We start from the raw sequence: 20222 nt of genomic DNA, 5'->3' as shown, positions 1-20222 counted from the left end.
GTAAGAATGTGAATAAATAGGATTTGACAAGAACTCCTTTTTTATTAAGGATCTTGTAATAAGTGTTTTTTACAAAGATAAAGAAATGAAGTTTTTCCCTCAAGGAAGGGAATACTGTGCACTCCAGCTGATAGGAATCAAGAACTGGAAAGAAATGGGGTAGGGAATGCACCGATCAATACAGGCTAAATGTCTGCTTTGGCAGATGACAACCTTTAGAAACCCACTAACATGTTGGATGTATTTTCTTCTGTAAACAGATATAACTTTGAAAAATATATCCTTACATTGAGATTAGTCAGGGTTTATGGTTGTTCGTTATTTATTACTCATTTATACATTTCTGTCGGGTTCGTTTTACTCGAGTGTTCCGTTGTTTTAAGCATGGCTTCAGAAATGGCAGACAATATTGTGTCACTAACACAAACGTCTTCTGATGAAGAAGGGAATCAACTCCCAAAGTTTGAAATTGTTATTGTGGATTTGCTGATTAAAGCCATGACTTTATCCCGCTGTTCACAAAAACCCTCTTGAGGTTTTTATGCTGTTATATTAGGCACCATTATCGTCTTGAATTATGGGAACCCTAGGGTGCTTCTGATTTCCTGGAATGGCCTCACCCTCACTTATTGCATTGCATGGTTATTGTACTCCCCTGCAGTGCAATCATCAGACCTAATGACTCCTGGTAGACCGCTTGCTGCACCAGCTCAGATCTGTCCATGAAGTTGACAGCTGGTCGCAGATTATGGCTCTTCCACCAAATTTAAATCCATCTGTATGAGAGGAGAGGCTGGAATAGTGATCAGATCGGTGACTTTTCTATCCAGGTTGTTCAATAGCACAAAACTCTTGGAGACATAGATTTACTTTAACTTATGTATGAAAGAACTGTTATGATCTTGTAATAGAAACTTGCCATTTTACTGTTGGAAAGTTCAACTTTAAAGAGTGAATAAGTGCTGAATTTACACAAAGACAGGAAAATTATGAGAGAAAGTTGTTTCTCTCATAATAATATTGTCAAAACTGATTGAGGAAAAGTATCCTGGCTGTTACTCCCAGTTATACTGGTAAAACCCCAACAGAGGATGGATAGATAGATAGATAGATACTTTTAGAAGCATCCAGTAGCATCTTACAAGACACAAATGACATGAAACATTTGTTATTTCAAACAAATATTTGAAAGACTATACTGAAAGGAAGAATGTGTAACTTTTTTGAGCACCAGCATCAAACCAAAACAAACTGCTGTTTGGCCGCACCTCCATGATACTTAAGCCTCCGCTCTCCTTCAGCGACGCACCTCCATCCCCCTCCACTCACGTTTAGCGAAAGTGGCTGACAAAATTGTTCTTGCTTCAAGCTGCAAATGCTGTGGCCTGCATTGTTGTGTTATCGGGCTAATGTAAGGACACTTCAGTTAGCTTGTAGCTTCATATAAATGGGCACGGAGCCAGACATCACGTCCATGTAAACCCGACTTTGACAACAACACAGCCAGTGGGACTCTCGCTTCTCACTCATTATAGACAGTCATGACTCAGAGAGATATACTTGATTTCTGCTTTATTTATGTGTAAAATATTGCACATTCTTCCTTAATGTTTTTTATTTTGCTCAAATAACACTCCACTACTTCCATATATTGATTTTATTTGCTAATTTTAAAAGAACTGCAGCAAATATCCACAAATAGTATGCAGTCGTGTAGTACGAAGTATCACTTAGCAACAGTTGATAGTTATTTTTTCTTTTTGAAAGTGATCATTAAACCAACTAAACATTTAAGCCTTACATTCAAACCTGGGATCAGGTGTTGTTTCCCTTTGCAATCTGTTTTATAAAGAAAACCCAGATGGCACTGAGTGCAGTTTCAGTGTGCAGGAATTCAAATCCAATTGAACCAATCAAACTTTAGCTACCTCAAGCATGTTTTACTTGCTATTTTAAGGAGCTACAGTGGCAGGAGAGCCATCAAGCTAATAATTATGTAACATGGATTAAGGTCACTCAGCAGATTGAAGAAATAGCTCCTAGCCAGAAGCAGACAGGCTCTGACCGTGTCAGACGGTGTGTGTGTCTGAGTTTGTGTTCAGATCAGCCTTTGAGTGAACTCATCACTCACTGGAGACTATGGTTCATTCTGTTATTTCCCTGCAGCCTCTCTTCATTTCCTCTTCTCCTCTATGTATTTTCATGAAGTAGGGTAGGCCAAAATTTCCACTTCAGCTAGCAGTCAACACGGACGAGGAGAGACTAATTACATTATAACAACCGACAGTGGAGGTTGGCACCTCTGTGGCTCACTTCTGCAGATGGGTTGGAAGTGAGATTTAACATACATCCACTTTTTAATCCCAAAAGTCTGAAAAGTGAACTCTACTCTGGTCGGTAAATGGCTCCAGGTTAGAGCAGAATCCCTGATGGCTCTGGGTATTTAGTCCTCCAGAAACTCTGCCCCCCACTATATCTACCAAAGCTCCTCTGCGCACAGCAGCTGTCTGTTGGTCACCGGCTGCTCTGTCTGTCTTCTTCACCCGGTCCTACATACACAACTCACTGCAAAGCATCCAAAACATGCAGTTCAACATTTGGCATTACTTGTTTTATAGACTCGGTATAGACTGTTTTGGGAAAAATGTTTTTGTTTCTGTAGAGTTTGAAAGAAGTTTGCTTAAAATGTGGTAAATTGGTACACAGACATAAAGGATTGGAGATGCATTTTACTTCTTCAGGGTTCATAGTTGCAGGGGCGTGTCCAGATGGGTGGCCAGGGGTGGCATGGGCCCCCATAGAAATCTGATTGGCCACCCCAGATCCCATGCCATCTGAAAAATCCTTAACTGTGATTGTCTACTTGCCCTGTCAGAAGTGGGACTCGTGTTAAAACCAACTATTGGGTATCTTTTTTTGGAAAGGCTGCTGGTAGTTTTCTTTACATATCGCTGTCTATTTCACAAGACAGGTGCTATGGAAAGTAATGCATGCTGTCTTACTTGCAATGAACTAACCAGCAATGTAGGGACCAATATGTTGCCAATTCATGTTTTTTTGCAAGTTAGACTGTGCAGGAGTTTTCCAGCAAATGTTTAAGTACTTTAAATTCTGACTTTAACATACATCTTTTTGTGTCATTAAAACATTAAGCTAATGTATCCATTATCTTGTGTTAAAAAGTAAGCTTTTAAGCTGCCATGTACACTCGTATCCATTAATAGTTTGATGCATATTTGTTGTTTTCTCCTCTCAATACTCAAGGTGGTCATATATATAACCAATCAACAGTGTAGTACTCATCTCTTTTGTATTTTGTAAAACATTTAGAACAGTGTAACTTGTGTGCCCTCCATGCTGAATCCTCCTCTCTTCTTGCTCAGGCTCCCCGGGCCTGCAGCTGCAGTTCAGAGTAGATGAGGGCTTCCTGAGGCCGGGAGAGAAGCGCTGGTTTCTGCGTTACCTGGCCCTCCACACCATGCACATCGACATCTGGGACAGCAACTCACTGCTTCTCATAGGCTCTACTGCCATCGAGCTCAAGGTAAATAAAAACAACTAAGGTTTCTTTCATTACAAGACCTTCCCAAGATGAATATCAGAAAAACACCACCAACAGAAAAAAAAAAACTGATTCTGTTTACGGACGCAATTCTTGACATTCCTTCATCCAAATACTGTGCATCTGGCTGACAGTGTAAGCGACACATTGCAGGGAAAATTAGTTCTTATAACTGAATGTCAAATAAATATCTCTTTACTTATTTGTCAAGTGTTCTGAAAACGAAAAGCTGTAGTTACAGTAGTTATAAATTATTATTTCTTGTATCAGCTGGAGCAAAAAAAGCACAACTTATCTTTCTTTCAATAGTATAATACATGCAAACAGTACTCTTTCATCATGGAGAGAACTAATGAGTTAAATGTGTCAAAAAAGTAAATGCACCAGAGTGTTGCTCAATTTGTTTTGATCAAACCTGGATGAGTAAATGTTTCCCCTGGTGTACTCGGTGTTCAAGAATGTCACCAATGTTCTTTAAAGAAAATTTAAAAAAAAACACAGACAAACCCTTTTCAATTTTGGTCTTTTCAAGGCTGCTATTTATTTATCAGTCAGCCTTGGTAAGGAATTTATATGATTAGTAACTTCAAAACCTGTCAAAAAAAAATAGTAGTTTACAACTTTGCAGGGCTCTCATGAACTTGACTTTATCCATTAAGCAATAGTTTCCAGTGATTCCAAGCTTATATGAGCTTTAATTGTCATGCTTTTCTTTCATTGTTAAGTCATTTTTCACCAGTTCTTGATTATGACACGCATGTCTAACACATATTTTTGTATAAATGCATCTCATTCTTTTTTTCCTATACCCTTTTGTTTGATCCCTAGTACTTGCTGCGTCAGGGTAAACCAGCAGTGCAGGCCCTTCATGAAGTGGAGGTGCTGACCACAGATTATGTGGGAGAGGACCCCCTGCTGGCAAGTGCAAATCTGGGCCGACCGTCTGCAATCAGCCCAATGACAGTGCACACCATCAACAAAGGCCAGCTGCACATACGCACAGGCAATATTGGCAAGTACTGCAAGAAACTGTTTATTTTGGTCACTGAATAAGGACAGAACCAAGCCTTCCATCTGCACTGAATAACAATCTTTTTTCAGAGCTTAGATTTTCATCTCACCGTCATCACCAATTAATGACACACGCTCAGTGTGGATTATGGAATTGATATTCATTTGTCACACATATTGATCTCAAGGGCATGAAGAGCTGCTGTGCACAACTTCACCGAGCTCTTCTGCATACACAATTAGTGATCTGTATTCCCTGATTAAGCCAATTGTACATGTCTTAATTGTTAATGGATTTAAGTAAAAGCCTTTTGAGAAGCTCTACCTTGATGCAGTTCTAGTAACTGATGAATGAGCACAAGGTGCTGTATTATGTAGAATGAAATATGAGGTGTGTTGTATTGCAGTTTCCACATTCCTACAGTGAAACCTGACAATCAAAAAGACTAAATCTAGTTCTGTGTTGAGTGCAAAAGCTTGGGATAAGTGCTGTGGGGAATGGCTAAGTTATTGCATCACTAAAGCCTGGGGATAAACATAAGGTAACCCAGGAAAAGAAGAACTTGTATTTGTTTAGCTGTCAGAAGAAAATCCAGTTTTCAGTATCACCCAACTCTCGTCTACTCCTGAAACATCTACAAGAGTGTTTTTTTTTATTCAGGTCATATTCCATTGTGAGCCTCAGATTATGAAAGGGAATGTTGTCTGTTTACCTTTATTGATGTAGAGAGTTTGGGAAACGACAGTGAATCCCCTGAGCTCCTCTTGCTGTTGAAAGTTCCCCTTTTTCTCGAGGTGTGCAGGCATGCAAAGCAAACGCTGTGCCAAAATGAAATATCTTGATGTGATAGTTCCACTCCGTCTAGCAACTGAGCACCTTTCCTCTTCCTCAGCACTCATCCAATTTGGGCCCCGGCGTGCCCCCGCAGCGGGATGGCAGCTGACGATAGCTTCCTTGCCATTTATCAACTGTTGAAACGATCCTTCCTCTCATAAACGATACATCATTCGGCAGGCCTGAGGAACTCGGTTGCCATTGTTGGGGCTAAATATGCCAGCACTTATCACTCAAAGCAGGTTGAGGGCATACTGGGTTATTGGGTGTGCTTAGGACGGGAGGAGGAGGGTTGTGTCTGGCATGTAAATTCCAATCAAGACTCAGATATCCATCAGGCGCCCTGGCAGACAGTCAGAATCAATTTGTGGAGGGAGAACTTGCAAGCACTTTTCTTTGTTTCAGCTTCCATCTGTCGCTGCCTTCCTCACATTCGCACTTCTCGCTTCACTGTTTATCACTGTCTTCCTGTTTTCTCCTTTTCATCTATTTACCTCTTACCCTTCTATCTCATTCTCTCTCTCTCTCTCCCTCTCTCTCTCTCTAGCTATCTGGATGTTTGTTTTCTTCCTGCATCCTCTGTGTTTCTCTTTCCTTTTCTGCATCTTTCATTAAGCTGTAATAAATCAGCTCTTTAATTTGGTGGGTGGTAAAAGGATGTGAAGCTGGGTCATTATTGCCTCAGGAGAAATACACCCACAGCACCACAGATGGATTTTCTGTAAGAAGACTTGACAGAAATTTGAGTACAACGAGACATACCGAGAGAAACGCGTACAAACCTATGCATTCATGTGTGCTTTTCAAATTGACACACATGCCAAAAAAAAGGCAAAATGTGCTGAGGCAGACAAACGGACAGATAGGTGTAGCAGAGCGTGGACAGGTTGTGTGATGAGGCAGGCTGGCAGATTTGAGAGGTGGACAGGTAGAGTATATAAAATCATGCTAGGAGCCTGTGACTCACATTTTTTTGTGATTTCCAAATTCAATAGAAGGATTACACAGATTTTTCTATGGATTGGAAAAATTCTAGTACTCCCCAGTGGATGGACACAAAGATGCACGGCGTCCGAGTTGAAAGGCAGGCTTGTATTTCTGCGTTGACACCGTGCAAGATACAGCTCCCGGATTTCAGCTAGAGAGGTGACGGGAGGTTTCTTGGGAAAAAAAAGGGGTCCATGACACAGACAGTGAGGGAGAAGAAGAATGTTGGCAGTCTGACAAGATTAGGTGAAGAAGCAAAGCAGTGTCTTGTTTATTTAATTAATGTGCTCGTTGAATTTAGCAAAGCATTGTTGTATAAAAATACTCTTTAATGAGGGACATTAATCCTAATTCACCAGGGCCTTTAATTTCCTCATCCCTCATTCCAAATAGCTCCTTTATTTATTTGCTTTCTATGCTGCTTGACCTGTCTACAATATCAAGACTGCCTGCATGTTCACCTGTTGTTTTAATCATTCATTTATATTTACAGAACATTAAATCCATCACAACAACATTACCGTCAGTAAATACCCAGAACTCTATCCATGCATGTGTTCAGCCACGATCACAACAATATGACATTTAATAAAATGTATAAGGAACACCATGCTGTATAGGTTATGCAATCATGTAGATGTGTCACCCCCTCAATGCCATTATATTTCACATGCAGTGCAGCCTTGACAACAAACTGCTCTCTTCTCTTTTTCTTTTTCTTCACGTACACTCAGGCGTGCTTTTCATTATGTATACACTTTCCCCCATTGGGATTTCATCAGAATAATGCAAAAAATTGAGTGGCAGACGGTCTTTGCAGCATGAAGAGGAGTGAAGCACAGAATTATTTCCTCTTTAATCACCTCAAGGTGGGATTGACAAGTAATTCAATAAATGGCAGGGCTATATACGCTGTCAGGCCTTTTTTTAATCAATCTGTAAAGCAGCTTTTATTAATTTTATCGTAAAGGACCAAAGAAAGGGGCTTAATCAGAATAATTGAGAGTTGTAAATGCCTGGCTGGAACACGAGGGTTTTTTTTTTATTTGCTGCTATTTGGTCTTGAGGAAAAAAATAAAACAGCACACCCACACAGAAAACCTGTAGGAGCAGATGAGGAGAGTATAAAACCATGACGACCGCCTGCTCTTCCAACGAAAACTGTTCAAGTGGCGAATCCGGAGGAAATCTACAATGCCTTATTGATTTCATCTGCTCAATCCATATGAACACTGAGTAGTAAGCGACGACACAGAAGGGAGAAGAGACATTCAAGCGAGATGTTTGACCTACTAAAAACTAAACAGGAGTTCAACATTTGGAAGCCGGTCCTGTCCTTCTCCCAGTGTGTGTCCTGACAATTCTGATACAGATCTCTGAAATAGTTCAGAGAGTGGAGGCTGCAGTTTCCTCCTTTTATCTCTCTTTTGTTGGACCGACACAGCACCCTGTGATTCTGCAGCTGACGGTCTTTAAAAGTGTATGTGGCTTCACTTACTCTCGTGTATGCTTGAGTTAATTCATTGGCCAACAAAAAAACAAAAGGAAGAAAAGAAAATACTTTAAGAAATGCTTGGCTAAGTTGTTCAACAATCTTAAAACCAATAATAAAATTCTCCATTTTAATAAAGCGCTATCTATAAGAGTTCTTAGAAGAGTTAACTTCTAAACATCTGAAATAAATAAAACAGTTTTTAAATCCGAGTTGTGAGCAGTAAGCTACCTATGAGTCTGCTATCGCTCTCTGTAGGGCAACAGAACAGCTTAAAGGCACTGACACACCAAGGAGACCGTCGTCGCCCTAGTTTTTGCAGTGTGTCCAGCTCTGTCGCAACCCGTCTGCCTCAGTTGGCCTTTTTTTGGCCGATTCCACATCGCAGAATCGCAGGCGTGGTTGGGGGTAGGAAGCTCTCTGATTGGCTGTTCAGCTAAGCGAAACAGGAGTGCCAGTGCACAAGAAGCAATACGGAAACGCCTCTTCTATTCTTGTTCCACAAATAAAAGACCAAGGGCTCAACTTTTTATCAGACATTATTCTCCATTAGAAGTACCTATATTATGAGTGTTGAGCAACAGCGGTGAGAAAATTGTCTTCTCGCATCATGACAACGGTTTATTTATCTGCGTTGTTCCTCTTCATCTTCCGGTTTCCCCCTTTTTGGAATGACGATTACAGACTACGCCACCTGCTGGCATGGAGAGTTATTGCCTCTCACGCATGTGCAGAACGTACGTGGTGGTTGGCAGTAGGCTGTTGTCTTTGCGGTGTTCTAGTGCAACTTTTTGGCCAAGACAAAAGGTGTTGTGCGCCGACGCCACAGGCGGGCTTCATCACCACTAGATCTTTGCAGTCTGCTTGGTGTGTCAGGGCCTTCATAGACAACATCTTACATCTGTGCTATAAGGCAGTTGTAAAATCCACACGCTGTATGGACATGGTGCAACATCACATTCATACTGAATAGTGTTGTTTGGGCACATAACATTTTCACCCTCTGTAAAGCTCAGTTATTTGTTCTCCAAAAGCTCCTTCAGAAAGGTCTGGCTCTTTAGCAGCTATAGCTCTCCATAATGCTGCAAGCATTGTTCATAGGGACGGATCCCTTCTGCAATCCAGAAAACCCAAACAAGGCTCTAAAAAAACAGAACAATGTTGCACAAAGCTAAGAGAAACTGCAGAGGTCCCATATACCCAGACCAAGCATGGAATGTGTAGAGAAAAAGTCGCTTGGGGGTTAAGTTGTGTACATTTTTATAGAATAGTTGTTTTTATCTGGATGGTGGCCTCGTTTCTTTTATTTATATAGTTGTGTGTTTTTGCTGCAATGTGAGATTTGACAATGTGTCCTATTCCTTCTTTATCATACGGTTTCAAGTCCTCTTTAACTCACAGACACACAGCACATTTCCTATAAATTAAGTCCAAAAGGGTTAAGGTGTTAAGCCTTGTAGGGATTTGGATTGGACCATAAAAAGGAATGCCAACATTTTAAACAGTGAGCTTGTACTTTCCTATCTCAAACTTTTTTTTTCTTTATGTTTGCCAACTGATAAAAAGACCCATATGTGTCAGAAGGGAAATGCCTGTTTGATATAAATAGTTTTGCTGACTGAGCTGTGTCTGTATCTCATTTTCCCTCTCTCTCACTTTCTCATGCCGTCTCTTTTACTCCGTTCACACACATGCACACTCTCTCGCTCACAAACAGAACGCATGTATCTGCTTCAGCTCAGAGAAGACAGATTAGAATGTTCTCCAAACACACGCACCGCTCCTCATCTGCAGCAGCCTGATAAGCCCTGGGGAAACCGACTGCTGTACAGTAAAGAGAATCCTGCCGCAAGTGGAAGAAAATGTCAGTGAAATTTACCTAACAATCAGTTTAGCTAGGTGACCTCCCCAAGGGATGCACATACAGTATGTGCCACTCATTAAAAACCGTCTTGCTCTTGGCACATTAAGGCTCGTCTTTATCAACCTTGCTTTTAGCCCTGAGGTGAGTGTGAATCTGCTTATTCTGAAAGGTCAGTGGCCTGGAACGGGGAGTCAGAAGAAATCGAATATTGCAGACTGCTTTGAAACCCCCCTGGTGCTTGCTCCCATTTGTTCTTGGGGCCAGTAAATCAGTGGTTTGTTGTGGCCTTAACCTCAAGAACTGCCAGCAGAGCAAAGAAGGCGGGCAGGTGGGGGTACTGCCGAGCAGTGTTATTGTCATGCAACAGAGAGAGGTAGTCAATAAATTTGATAGAGTTCAGCCCCCTGGCACTTTGTCCACAATTACTCTTCTCCACACGGACAACACCGAGCAGCAGAGGCTGCGCTCGGCTCTCTCTCTGCAACACAAACCGGGAGTATCAGCTTTCATTTCAGTGACGAGGATCATCAGCTCCGTCTTCACAACATGCCAGTGTGATTCAGCAGTTAGGGACGGATAATGTTACAGAGAGCAAGACATCCACGTCAACCTGGATTAGCAATACTGTAGGTTTTATCTGATGACGCTAATGATGGCCCTAGTGATAGCTGATTAATTAAAATGATGGAATGATTAAATCACGGGGTCACAATCGAGTTCATCATCATCATTCCATTTGTTTTATTGTGGGCTTGCAGCCCTGGGTGTTCAGCTTATCTTGTGCTCACAGCCTTATTGTATAAGTGTATATTCATCATGAGAGCATTTCTCTGCACAAAAGAAATCTGTCTGAAAGGGCCATAATGAGACTCTGGCATTGAGATCTCTATGGCTCTCTTATTGATTGGAGATGTTTATGCAACAGTAGAAGTATTGTCTTTGCGGTAATAATTTGGAAATATTACTCAAACAAATACATACGCCTGAGCTGTGCGGCCAGGGAAGGGTGATGGATGATGCGGAGAATGCGTTGGGACGGCAGACACCTCGCCCATTAATCTGCAAAACTGCGCTGTCTGTGTCTGTTTGCATGGCAACATCAGCCCCACATTACTCATTTAGCTGCCACCCATTATCAGTTTGTTTATGAGAGACTTCGGCTCTAAAAGATTTGGAGGGTGCTTTAGCCTCCCCTTCTCAAACTCTTACGAGCTCACTGAGGTGTCAGCTCTGGGCGCTAAAGCCACTAAATTGCTGCTCTCGTCATTTTTCAAATAAAAGCATCCCAAGTGAGGTATCCCAGAGCCTCTCAGAAATCTCTCAAATTTCAAACACTTACAATTTAGCACTTTAGTCAGGGATGTTGTGATGTTACCAAAGCTTAGTAACCAGAAGGAGTAATGGAAAAGCATTGTGTCAAAGTGCACCATCATTTAAAGAGCTGTAAACTTTCATTTTTAATTCTTCAGTCAACTGTTTTAAATTGTAATGAGAGTGTTGGCCTCAATCTGACTGTAAACTGAAGAACAAAACAATCCTTTTGCCCTGTGGTATATGCAAGTGCCTCTGTGAAAATGGTACGTGGCTGCAGGCTGCGGTTGTGGCTGTGACTCTGTGAGCAATTATCCGTCACACTTTCATTACCAGGCATTCTGTGTATGAAGCATTGTTCAAAAGCATAAGCAAGTCTCTCCCAGAGCTACTATCCGTAGGGGCTCAGCGCAGTGAGAATTAATGTTCGAAGAAAACCTAATATCGACCATCATTCACTGTCTGTGTACAAGCACACCCTGGAGTGTTTACTTATCCACTTGCCTTTAAAAAGAGAGGGAAAATGATGATTTTGCCATTTAGGAACAGACTGGGAGACAAATAAAGCTGAAAACAGAAGGCAGTCTGGTTGTGGAGCAGCAGGCTCTGCAGAATAACCCCAAACTGTCAGCTCAGCCTTCTAAACAATGACATAAACCCTCTGTAATGACATGACTTATAGTGCGCAAAACAATCCCACTATCCAAAGCCCCGTAATGATGTGGTCAGTCTCCATCTCCGATTATATTGGTGGCTGGTTGCAGTAGATATTTATTCATCTTTATGTTTAATTGTCTCTCTTTGCATCTCTGACGCCAAACACTGGGAGAGGCCAACACTCACCATCAATCAGCATGGCACTCATCGCGTGGCAAGCTTTCTGTGTCCAGACCTCTCTGGCCATTTCAGGCTACTCATTAACCGCTGCAGGCTCGTATTCATGTATTGATCCTGTCTCAAGTTTTCCAATCCAGGGTTTAACCTGGACTGTGTCCACTTTGGCGTTGTCTACAAAGAAAATGTATCGTTTCTCATGTGACTTCAAAGGGATCTTTTGCCTGAAACAGATAAATATATATATACATATATATATATATATGTATATGGCTTTGGATCTGTTTTTGGCATGAAAGTTCAAAGAGTGGCAAACACCTGAGTCACAAGCCTCTGCTGGTTACACAAGTATGGTCTACATAACCTGGATTGAATAAGAACGTAGAGATAACTAAGAAAAAGTCCTGATCCTGATACAAAGTAATGTGTGACCAAGGAGTAAACAAGTGGCATTTCTTTGTGGGAGTGTTGTCACTGGCTTGTTTGTTTTGCTTTTTAGAAAACCAACTATTCCTAAATTTACATTAAATGCACTTAAGTTTCAGTCGGATCAGGTGTCTCTCTCTTAAAGGGACACATCAAGCAAAGTCTATGTCTTTATTGGTAAAAGGACAATGTACATTAATCAACATCCAACATATGTAAATACACCTGAGTGAGCTGACTGGCTAGTTTTTATCAACATATGCTTTACCTGATGTTTGCTCTTCTTGAATAGTTAACATACATAGCATTCTACAATACCTTTAAAACAGAATAGAGTCAAGTTTGAGAGTCTAAAGTAATGATGAAACATAGTCATTTGAGAGATTGAAAATGATTGAATCAGTGCAGACTTTGCTGGTTCTCAATGAGCTAGTTCTAACCATAGTGATGGCAGGTATTTTTTGGGTGGCTTTAATCCCACCAATGAAACCTTGTAGTTCCAGAACAACATTCAGATTGAATGGATATGAATGACTTAAAAGTACACTCTATGAGATGCTTCACAATTTCACAATATCAGACCCTATAGTTGAAAAAATAAAAACTGTATTTCTCTTCTACAGGGTGCCCAGTGGATCCCAGTAAGAGGAGGCCAGCAGACATCATGCCAACCACTTCTCACATCATCACACCTCGTGAAGTCACAGGTGGTTTCAGAGGAGGGAGCCTGTCTTCCAGAAACATCCTCCAACTCAACGGTAAGCTCTTAAATCCACAGCCCACTGAGTCATGTCTGTGTTTGTATACTCACATATCATTTAACTTTACTTTCCATAACCGGGTGCTTCATGATTTTACAAAGGACATTTTTTTAGCATGTGTCCAAACACATGTATGTTCTAGGTCATGGAATAATTAGTGTCTTTCCTTTGGATGGGGACTTGTGCTCCTGACTTAATCAACCCACCCAGATCCATTTCACATCCTTCTGTTGGCTGCACCACTGAACCACTCAATTTTCAGCCTAATTGAGCTTGCAGAAGCATCTCTGGTGGCAAGCCACAGTGCTGTTTGCATTTGTGTGTGTGTGTGTGTGTGTGTGTGTGTGTGTGTGTGTGTGTGTGTGTGTGTGTGTGTGTGTGTGTGTGTGTGTGTGTGTGTGTGTGTGTGTGTTCGTGCATGCATGCACAGTCCAAGCAGAGGAACAACACACTGGGGGAAACTAATTTTTTCCTCAATTAGAGAAGCCGTCACCAGTCGACTTGTGTTTACTCCTGAATTTGTCCTTAAAACATAGACCGCAACTCACACACACACACACAAACAGTAAGAATAAGCATCACATTGGAGAGAGAGTTTGAAAATAAGCAGATAATTGCTTGTAATGATAAAAAATCTGGCAGGTCTAGAAGTATACGGCACTCTTATTAGAAATGACCTTAGCGATGCTGTGTAATTATATTCCACAAACATTTGCTCATAGCACACTGATACAATAGTATGCATACAGATCATCAACAAACAAACATGTACTTAAATGATTGCATGCATATGTTCAATTTAAATGGTTTGTCTAAACTGTTGTAATCATTTATTCAGTGCTCTCATTACAGTTCAAACTAAACGCTGTTTGCTTTTGTTCCTTACCTATCACACCTCCTCCTCCTCCTCCTCCCCACCACCCTCCCCTCTCTACTTCTGTTGTCCGTCTTACATACTGAAACCATCCCTCTCTCCTCTCAAACACCCCGTATCATTTAAACGTACAATATACTTAATTACTTTCCCTTGAGTCTAGTCCCAACAGTTAGCCCGTTGAGAGTGCATTGTGTGTGTGTATATGTGCTCACTCAGTCACACTCCTGTGTGTCTGCAAGTCTGAACTAAGTGGTGTAGCTAGACACTATCTGGTCAGGTGATTGGCAGTCGCCCCAATGCCTCTCTGATAAGGTGACTTAGGAAAAAATTTCCAGGGAGTAAGAGTGGCACTAGGGAGGGAAACAAAGAGAGAAAGGAACATAGAGGGACATATGTGTGAGGGGGGAAAAAAAAACTATTACGTATCACATTACTGTAAAGAAAGGGACAGAAATATCTAACTTAGTGAGTGTGTTCGCTCCATAGTTATTACTCATGCATTTTATTTGTTCAATAACTTAGATATTGAAAAGTACTGGGTTGTTGCTTCTGGTTAGTTGGAATTGGTTATTTTTGCTTTTATTGGTTTCATTATGTTGGCCGAGAATGCTCAACTCCCTGAAGCCAAAGAAAACAAATGCAAATTGACAAAGCACAAGCAAACAGAACCCCTACTGCGAGCACACATACAATTAAAAAAAAACTCTGGAAAGAGAAAAACACAAATTTGTTATCAACTCATTCTCCATTTCAGAGTTTCCCAAACTCTCCAGCCCGACCCTAAAATAAAGGTGCCAGAGACTGGAGAGTGCTACTCTCCCTGGAGATGGTTTAAGGGTATAACTTTTTACAAAGCCACGTACATACACTAATAAACCTGGCAACACAAAAGAACAACAAATAAGAACACAACAGCCTAAAAAACATAATGACATGTTTTACCGTAATTTGTTGTAAGAAACGTTAGAAGCAGGATACAAGGATAGACTCCAGCACCGAGTGGAGATATCAAACTTTACTAAAGAGACACACTTGTATGTGTCTTTGTGTGTAATGAGCAGCAGCCACCTACATTGTTGCTGTTTTTGCACACAGTTTATTTTTACATTAATGGGAATAATATGCTATTGTATATCTTTTTTTTTAAGGCATTTCGGTCCCAAACCCCACTTTGGGAAACACAGTTCATTTTGACAACACAGTAAGAAGAACCAAATGCAAACACATGGAACCAAATGCAAACACATGGGGAATTCATATATGGTTTAGCTGAAAGCTAATATCGCCAGTATTTTTTACACCCCACTTTTATCTTAATCATGCTCCTGTGGATGTTTCAAAATTTTAGTATGTTGTATGTTTCTTAATTTGCTTAATTTTCGAGTTCAGTTTCATTAGCTTCTCTGACATTTATTGAAAATTAATATGAGGGTGGCTTTGTATCAATAAATGTTTCAGAACCTAATCCATATTTTTTTCAGTACTTTTCTTGTTGATGTTGACGGTCTAAAGCCTGTTCGAATCCTGTAGAAGAAAATGATTTGGTGCCTGACTGACTACATTTTCTCCTTTCACTGTGCCCCTGAACACCCAGAACACACACAGGACTGATGATGACTGATTTTACTTAAATTTCACTGAAACATTCCCACAAACTCAGAAACGATCAGCACCTTTCCAAATATAGAGAGATGCAATTAATTTCTCCACGAGGCGCAAAAGTGTAACTTCATTAATTATCTAAAACCTCCAGATACGATGACATGATAGGATAGGATATTTGTTGACTAATGTTCTGTGAGTTGAACATCAAAGAAAGGTGGGCTGTAAACATGTATTTACTTGTTAACTCCGCTAGAATCATTGACTATATTCTCTAATGTGTGTGTAGACAGAACGTGCATTGGACCCCATGATGGAGAGATTTAAGTTGGAGTATTTTGGCCGTGTCGGACTTAGGCAGGATTGGGATGAGGGATCTAAGAGTGTTTCCTCATATTCTGACATCACCAGATGGGCCTCATGTTGAAAGGAATTTAAAGATGACAGTAGACAGGGAACGAGAAGTATGTGGTCTCCAAGCCCTCTGTATCATTCTAAACTCAATTTGTATCACCAAATGCAAACAAATATTTAACTCAGCCATGGGAGAGTTGCTGTGTTTTACTGTGTGTCTAACTGGCAAAGTGGAAGTCCATAATGAACTCATTTATGTATGCCTATCTTTAATAGGCCCTCTAAATAGCAGTAACATACTGCGCGACAGAGTTTAGACTTCAGACCAGATCTCAGGTGGTTTACGGTGAGGTCATTTTCAGGCTCAAGCTCATTTGCTATTTAAAAAATTGTGGGGCTGGGCGTAAAAATGGTTGGACAATTGGAAAGACACCTGCACTGGCCACCAAGGTGCTTTGAGCCAGACGTATGATAGGGCCTGAACAGTTTCAAGTTTGACAAGACATTTAATACTCTAAATTGTTTTCAAATTCTGCTACATACACTTTCCAGTCAGTTCTAGACAAGTTTCAAGGTTTCATATGCAGCCATTGATATTGGTGGATAAAAAGGACAATGGCATTAATACTTTAAAATTGTATCTTTGTCCGGCTAAGCTTGGTAACTTTCCTAAGGAGCTTAAAATGAAGCTAAAATACTTAAGCCTCATGTCCCCTTTTCTGTCATCCTGTTTCTTTATCTAATCGTCTTTGTGTTCATCAAATCAAATTATAAAGCGATGTACCACTCACTTAATTTATGTACACCTCATTTCACTAAGATTTGTGTCCACTTTTAGTCAGTCAATAATATACTCCATCATCTCTCAAATTAAAGCTCTTTAAAATGACAATCCTATAACGTGAGCAGCTCCGAATTTCAGGTTTGTTTAAGTGAGTGTTGTTCAAAGTACAGGATTAGGCAAATTCTCCCATCAAAACTTTTTAGAAATTTACATGATCCTGTATGGAAAGCCATTTATTTCAAATCCCACACAAACTGCAAGTCACCTTTTCAGATTCAGTTACCAGACACCAACATTTCAATAACCAAACACATACTTCCTGAACTACACACCAACTATTCAAATTGCACTGAAATGCTTTTGGTTTTTGGGTTATGTAGTATGTTGTCACTCTTCATATTACATTCCAGTACAGGAGAAAGTCATTTTATTGTATGGTCATCAAGGACAGGACATTTAACAAGGACATCAAGGTTCTCCAATTTATTCCCAATCTTAATTGAAAAACAAAAAATCCTTGAAAATAAGTGAAAAGGCCTTTTAATGACTTAATGACCCAAACAACAAACTTTTCTAAACCTAGTTAGATAGTGTGCTTTCACACCACTGTGGCTCAGTGGTAGAGTCTCTCAACAAGAAGGTTGGGGGGTTCGATTGCCTGCTCCTGCAGCCACATGTCCGATGTGTCCTCGGGCAAGAAACTTAACCCCAAGTTGCTCCTACTGCTTCGTCGGCAGTGTATAAATGTGTATGAATTGGATTAGCTAATATGATGGCCACTTTACAGTACAAAGCAACTTTTACTACCAGTGTGTGAATGGGTGTGAAACGGTAGGAGTGACCTGCGGTGATAAAGCGTTTGAGTTGTCAGAAGACTAGAAAAGCGCTATACAAGCTTAAGTCCATTTACCATTAGCCATTTCAACATGGTGGCACATTATATACAATTGGGACAGTCTGCATTACTCAACTGGGTGCCAGTGCAATTTGACTGTATTTCTAATGTATCTTGATAGGTAGAGTAGTAAGCAGTTTGGGTGGTGGGTGTCCTCTAAGTGTAGAGGTGATAGGCAGCTTTTGTGTGGACTAAAATAAAATGGCCCTCCATATCATATACATTCCAAATGAGGATGCATTTTATTTGTGACAAATGGATGAATCAGGTATTATAATTGGATACTTAGTTCATGCCGAGGATGGAGGTGAAACATAATTAGGGACAGAGCGTCTGTGTCTAACAGTAGGGCTTTGGCTCAGTTGTAGCAGTGCCAGTGGTTTGACTGGACTGTTGTCTGTGTACAAGCTGTTGTTTCCCGTGCTCCAACAATACTTTAATCTGTCAGCGCCTCTCTCCCTTGGACATTTGGAGGGTTTTCAGAACATATGGTCAAAATGGCAAAGAGATTAGATTCCACTCTGTTCAGTAAATATATTCATGATTGTGGCTTGTTTTTCCTTCACAGCGAGGAACGCTGCGCAAGCACACAGACTGGAGATGGATGGGGATCTCGTGCCATTGTACAAACGTGGGATCAGAGCCGACATCATAATGCCTGGAGAGCATGACAGTGGGACGCGCAAGCTCAACTGCATGGCTGCTGTGCATCAGCGGGAGGGCAAGAAAGATGCTCAAGCAGCTAAGGTCATGGTGAGGTCAAACTTTGCACATTGCCATTAGGGAGACAAAAATAGAAGCTTATCTGTAAAGCAGGGACACAATAGTCTGTCTCTGTGTGTCTTTTTTTATTTTTTTCTTACATCTCAAACGGACAACAAAGCCAGAGCAGCGGCTTTCATTCTGGCTCGAAAAACATTACATGAGGGAGTTTTTATAGATGCGTGGAGCCTCTCTGAGACAGTGCTGCGCTCATAGCAATGTGCCCTTCAACCCTCTGTGTTTTAGTGACTGTATGAGAAGGTGTTAATTGTTCTTCTACCTGAAGGCACATCTTGTACTTTCACCCATGGGTGCACATGTTAAATGTGATTTGTCTGTGGAGCATGTCTGTCTCAGCTTTTTACACCTTACAATTCCTCTTGTGAAGAACTGTGTTCTGTGTTGTTTCACACCGCTATAATAGGCAAGTCCGTGTGAAGTAACTTCACCTTACCTCAAACAGGAAGAACGTTTTTATGAAGCTAATTTAATATTTATTACACATCTAGTTTTGCCTATCTGATTTTGATACTCAATTTAAGAAGTTTTATTCTTTTCTAAGTCAAGTCTACCTTTTGACGAGAATCCCAGGCTGTAGTTTTTGTGCCCTGTACAGTACCAAAATTATGCTACTTTATGCAAACAGATACAAATATATTTGCACTATATTATACATTTTTTTTCTGGAATAGAGATGATATGATTGGGGGTCCTTTTAGTTTACAAACAAATGTATAATGGCAGAGGAAGTTTGAGGAGAAATGTTTATAATATTGATTATTTTCCAAATATCTAAACCTAGTGTTGAAATGGTGATGGTGATTGTGGATGTATGGTTAAAGATCACATATTATCCTCCTTTTCAACAAGTTTAAATAAGTTTCAGAGGTCCCCAAAACATGTCTGTGAATTTCTCGCCATATATCCACTCCAAATCTGTATTTGATCATGCCTGTAAACCCCTCTCTTTCAGCTCTGATCAGAACAGGCTCTTTCTGTGTCTGTAGCTTTAAATGCAAGTGAGTTGTGTTCAACCACTCTCCTTTGGAAGAGCTTGGTTGGCTTGGACTTATTTCACAATACCCAGTTGTTTACAGTGAGAAGTCAGACTCAGAGGGCAGAACAAACACCTAGCTGTGAGAGTATCACCAACCTGGGGGAGGGGTTACTGCCCTTTGTGATGTCACAAAGGAAAAACCTGTTTGAGCACACATTTTCTGAAAAGTGGAGGAGGCAAACTATGGAGAGGGTGGACTTTTCTCATAATTGGGGGGTTTGTAGACAGACTAGGGACACATATTAGAAAAAAATGGTAAAGTGTATTTTGCATAATATGTGGCCTTTAAATGAAGTGAAAGTTGTTGGAACTATTTCTCTCTTTCTTTTGTAACCTCCTGCTAGGCCATGTTCTCTTTTTTCTCATTTCTCTCTGTGTTGTCCCTGATCTCTTTCATAATCAAAATGAAAACATTTTCTCTGTATTGACAATTTCGAGGTTAGATGTCTTTCTGACAGAAATGCTTTCTATACTTCTACTCAGAAGATCATACCCATTTAGCTACAAGAGCAGGTGTTTGGACTAAAAGACCTGCCATTCTCTTCATCCCTCCTTTCAGAATGAAAATACTTTGTAATTACTGCAGATGTTTGATGCCTTCTCGAACTGCAAGGCCATTGCTTTGTAATCCGATATTTTTTCAACTGTCTTCAAAGTGAAAAGAATTGACAAAAATTAGAGAAAACTACTCGTTAAGTATTACAAGTCAGTTTAACATCAAAATACATCTAAAGCTTTTTGTCAAGGTACATTTCTTTACACAATTTTCTTCAATGTGTTTTGCAAATTCAGTTTATGTTCACATAAA

The 20222-nt window shown here is 40.4% G+C and overlaps 1 protein-coding gene across 2 annotated transcripts in view; it reads left to right on the top strand.

The window, feature by feature from the left end:
• The window catches only part of nphp4 (nephronophthisis 4), a 200754-nt gene that overhangs the window by 147590 nt on the left and 32942 nt on the right, over positions 1–20222 (top strand). For both annotated transcript variants that reach the window (XM_061057571.1, XM_061057569.1), the window contains exons 16-19: positions 3384–3544; positions 4391–4574; positions 12946–13080; positions 18164–18348. In XM_061057571.1, coding sequence (XP_060913554.1) covers positions 3384–3544; positions 4391–4574; positions 12946–13080; positions 18164–18348 — 665 coding nt within the window. The remainder of the gene's footprint in view (positions 1–3383; positions 3545–4390; positions 4575–12945; positions 13081–18163; positions 18349–20222) is intronic.

This window comes from Labrus mixtus, chromosome 15 (assembly GCF_963584025.1).
Source record: "Labrus mixtus chromosome 15, fLabMix1.1, whole genome shotgun sequence".
NCBI lineage: Eukaryota > Metazoa > Chordata > Actinopteri > Labriformes > Labridae > Labrus > Labrus mixtus.
This window is presented reverse-complemented; position numbering and strand designations above follow the sequence as displayed.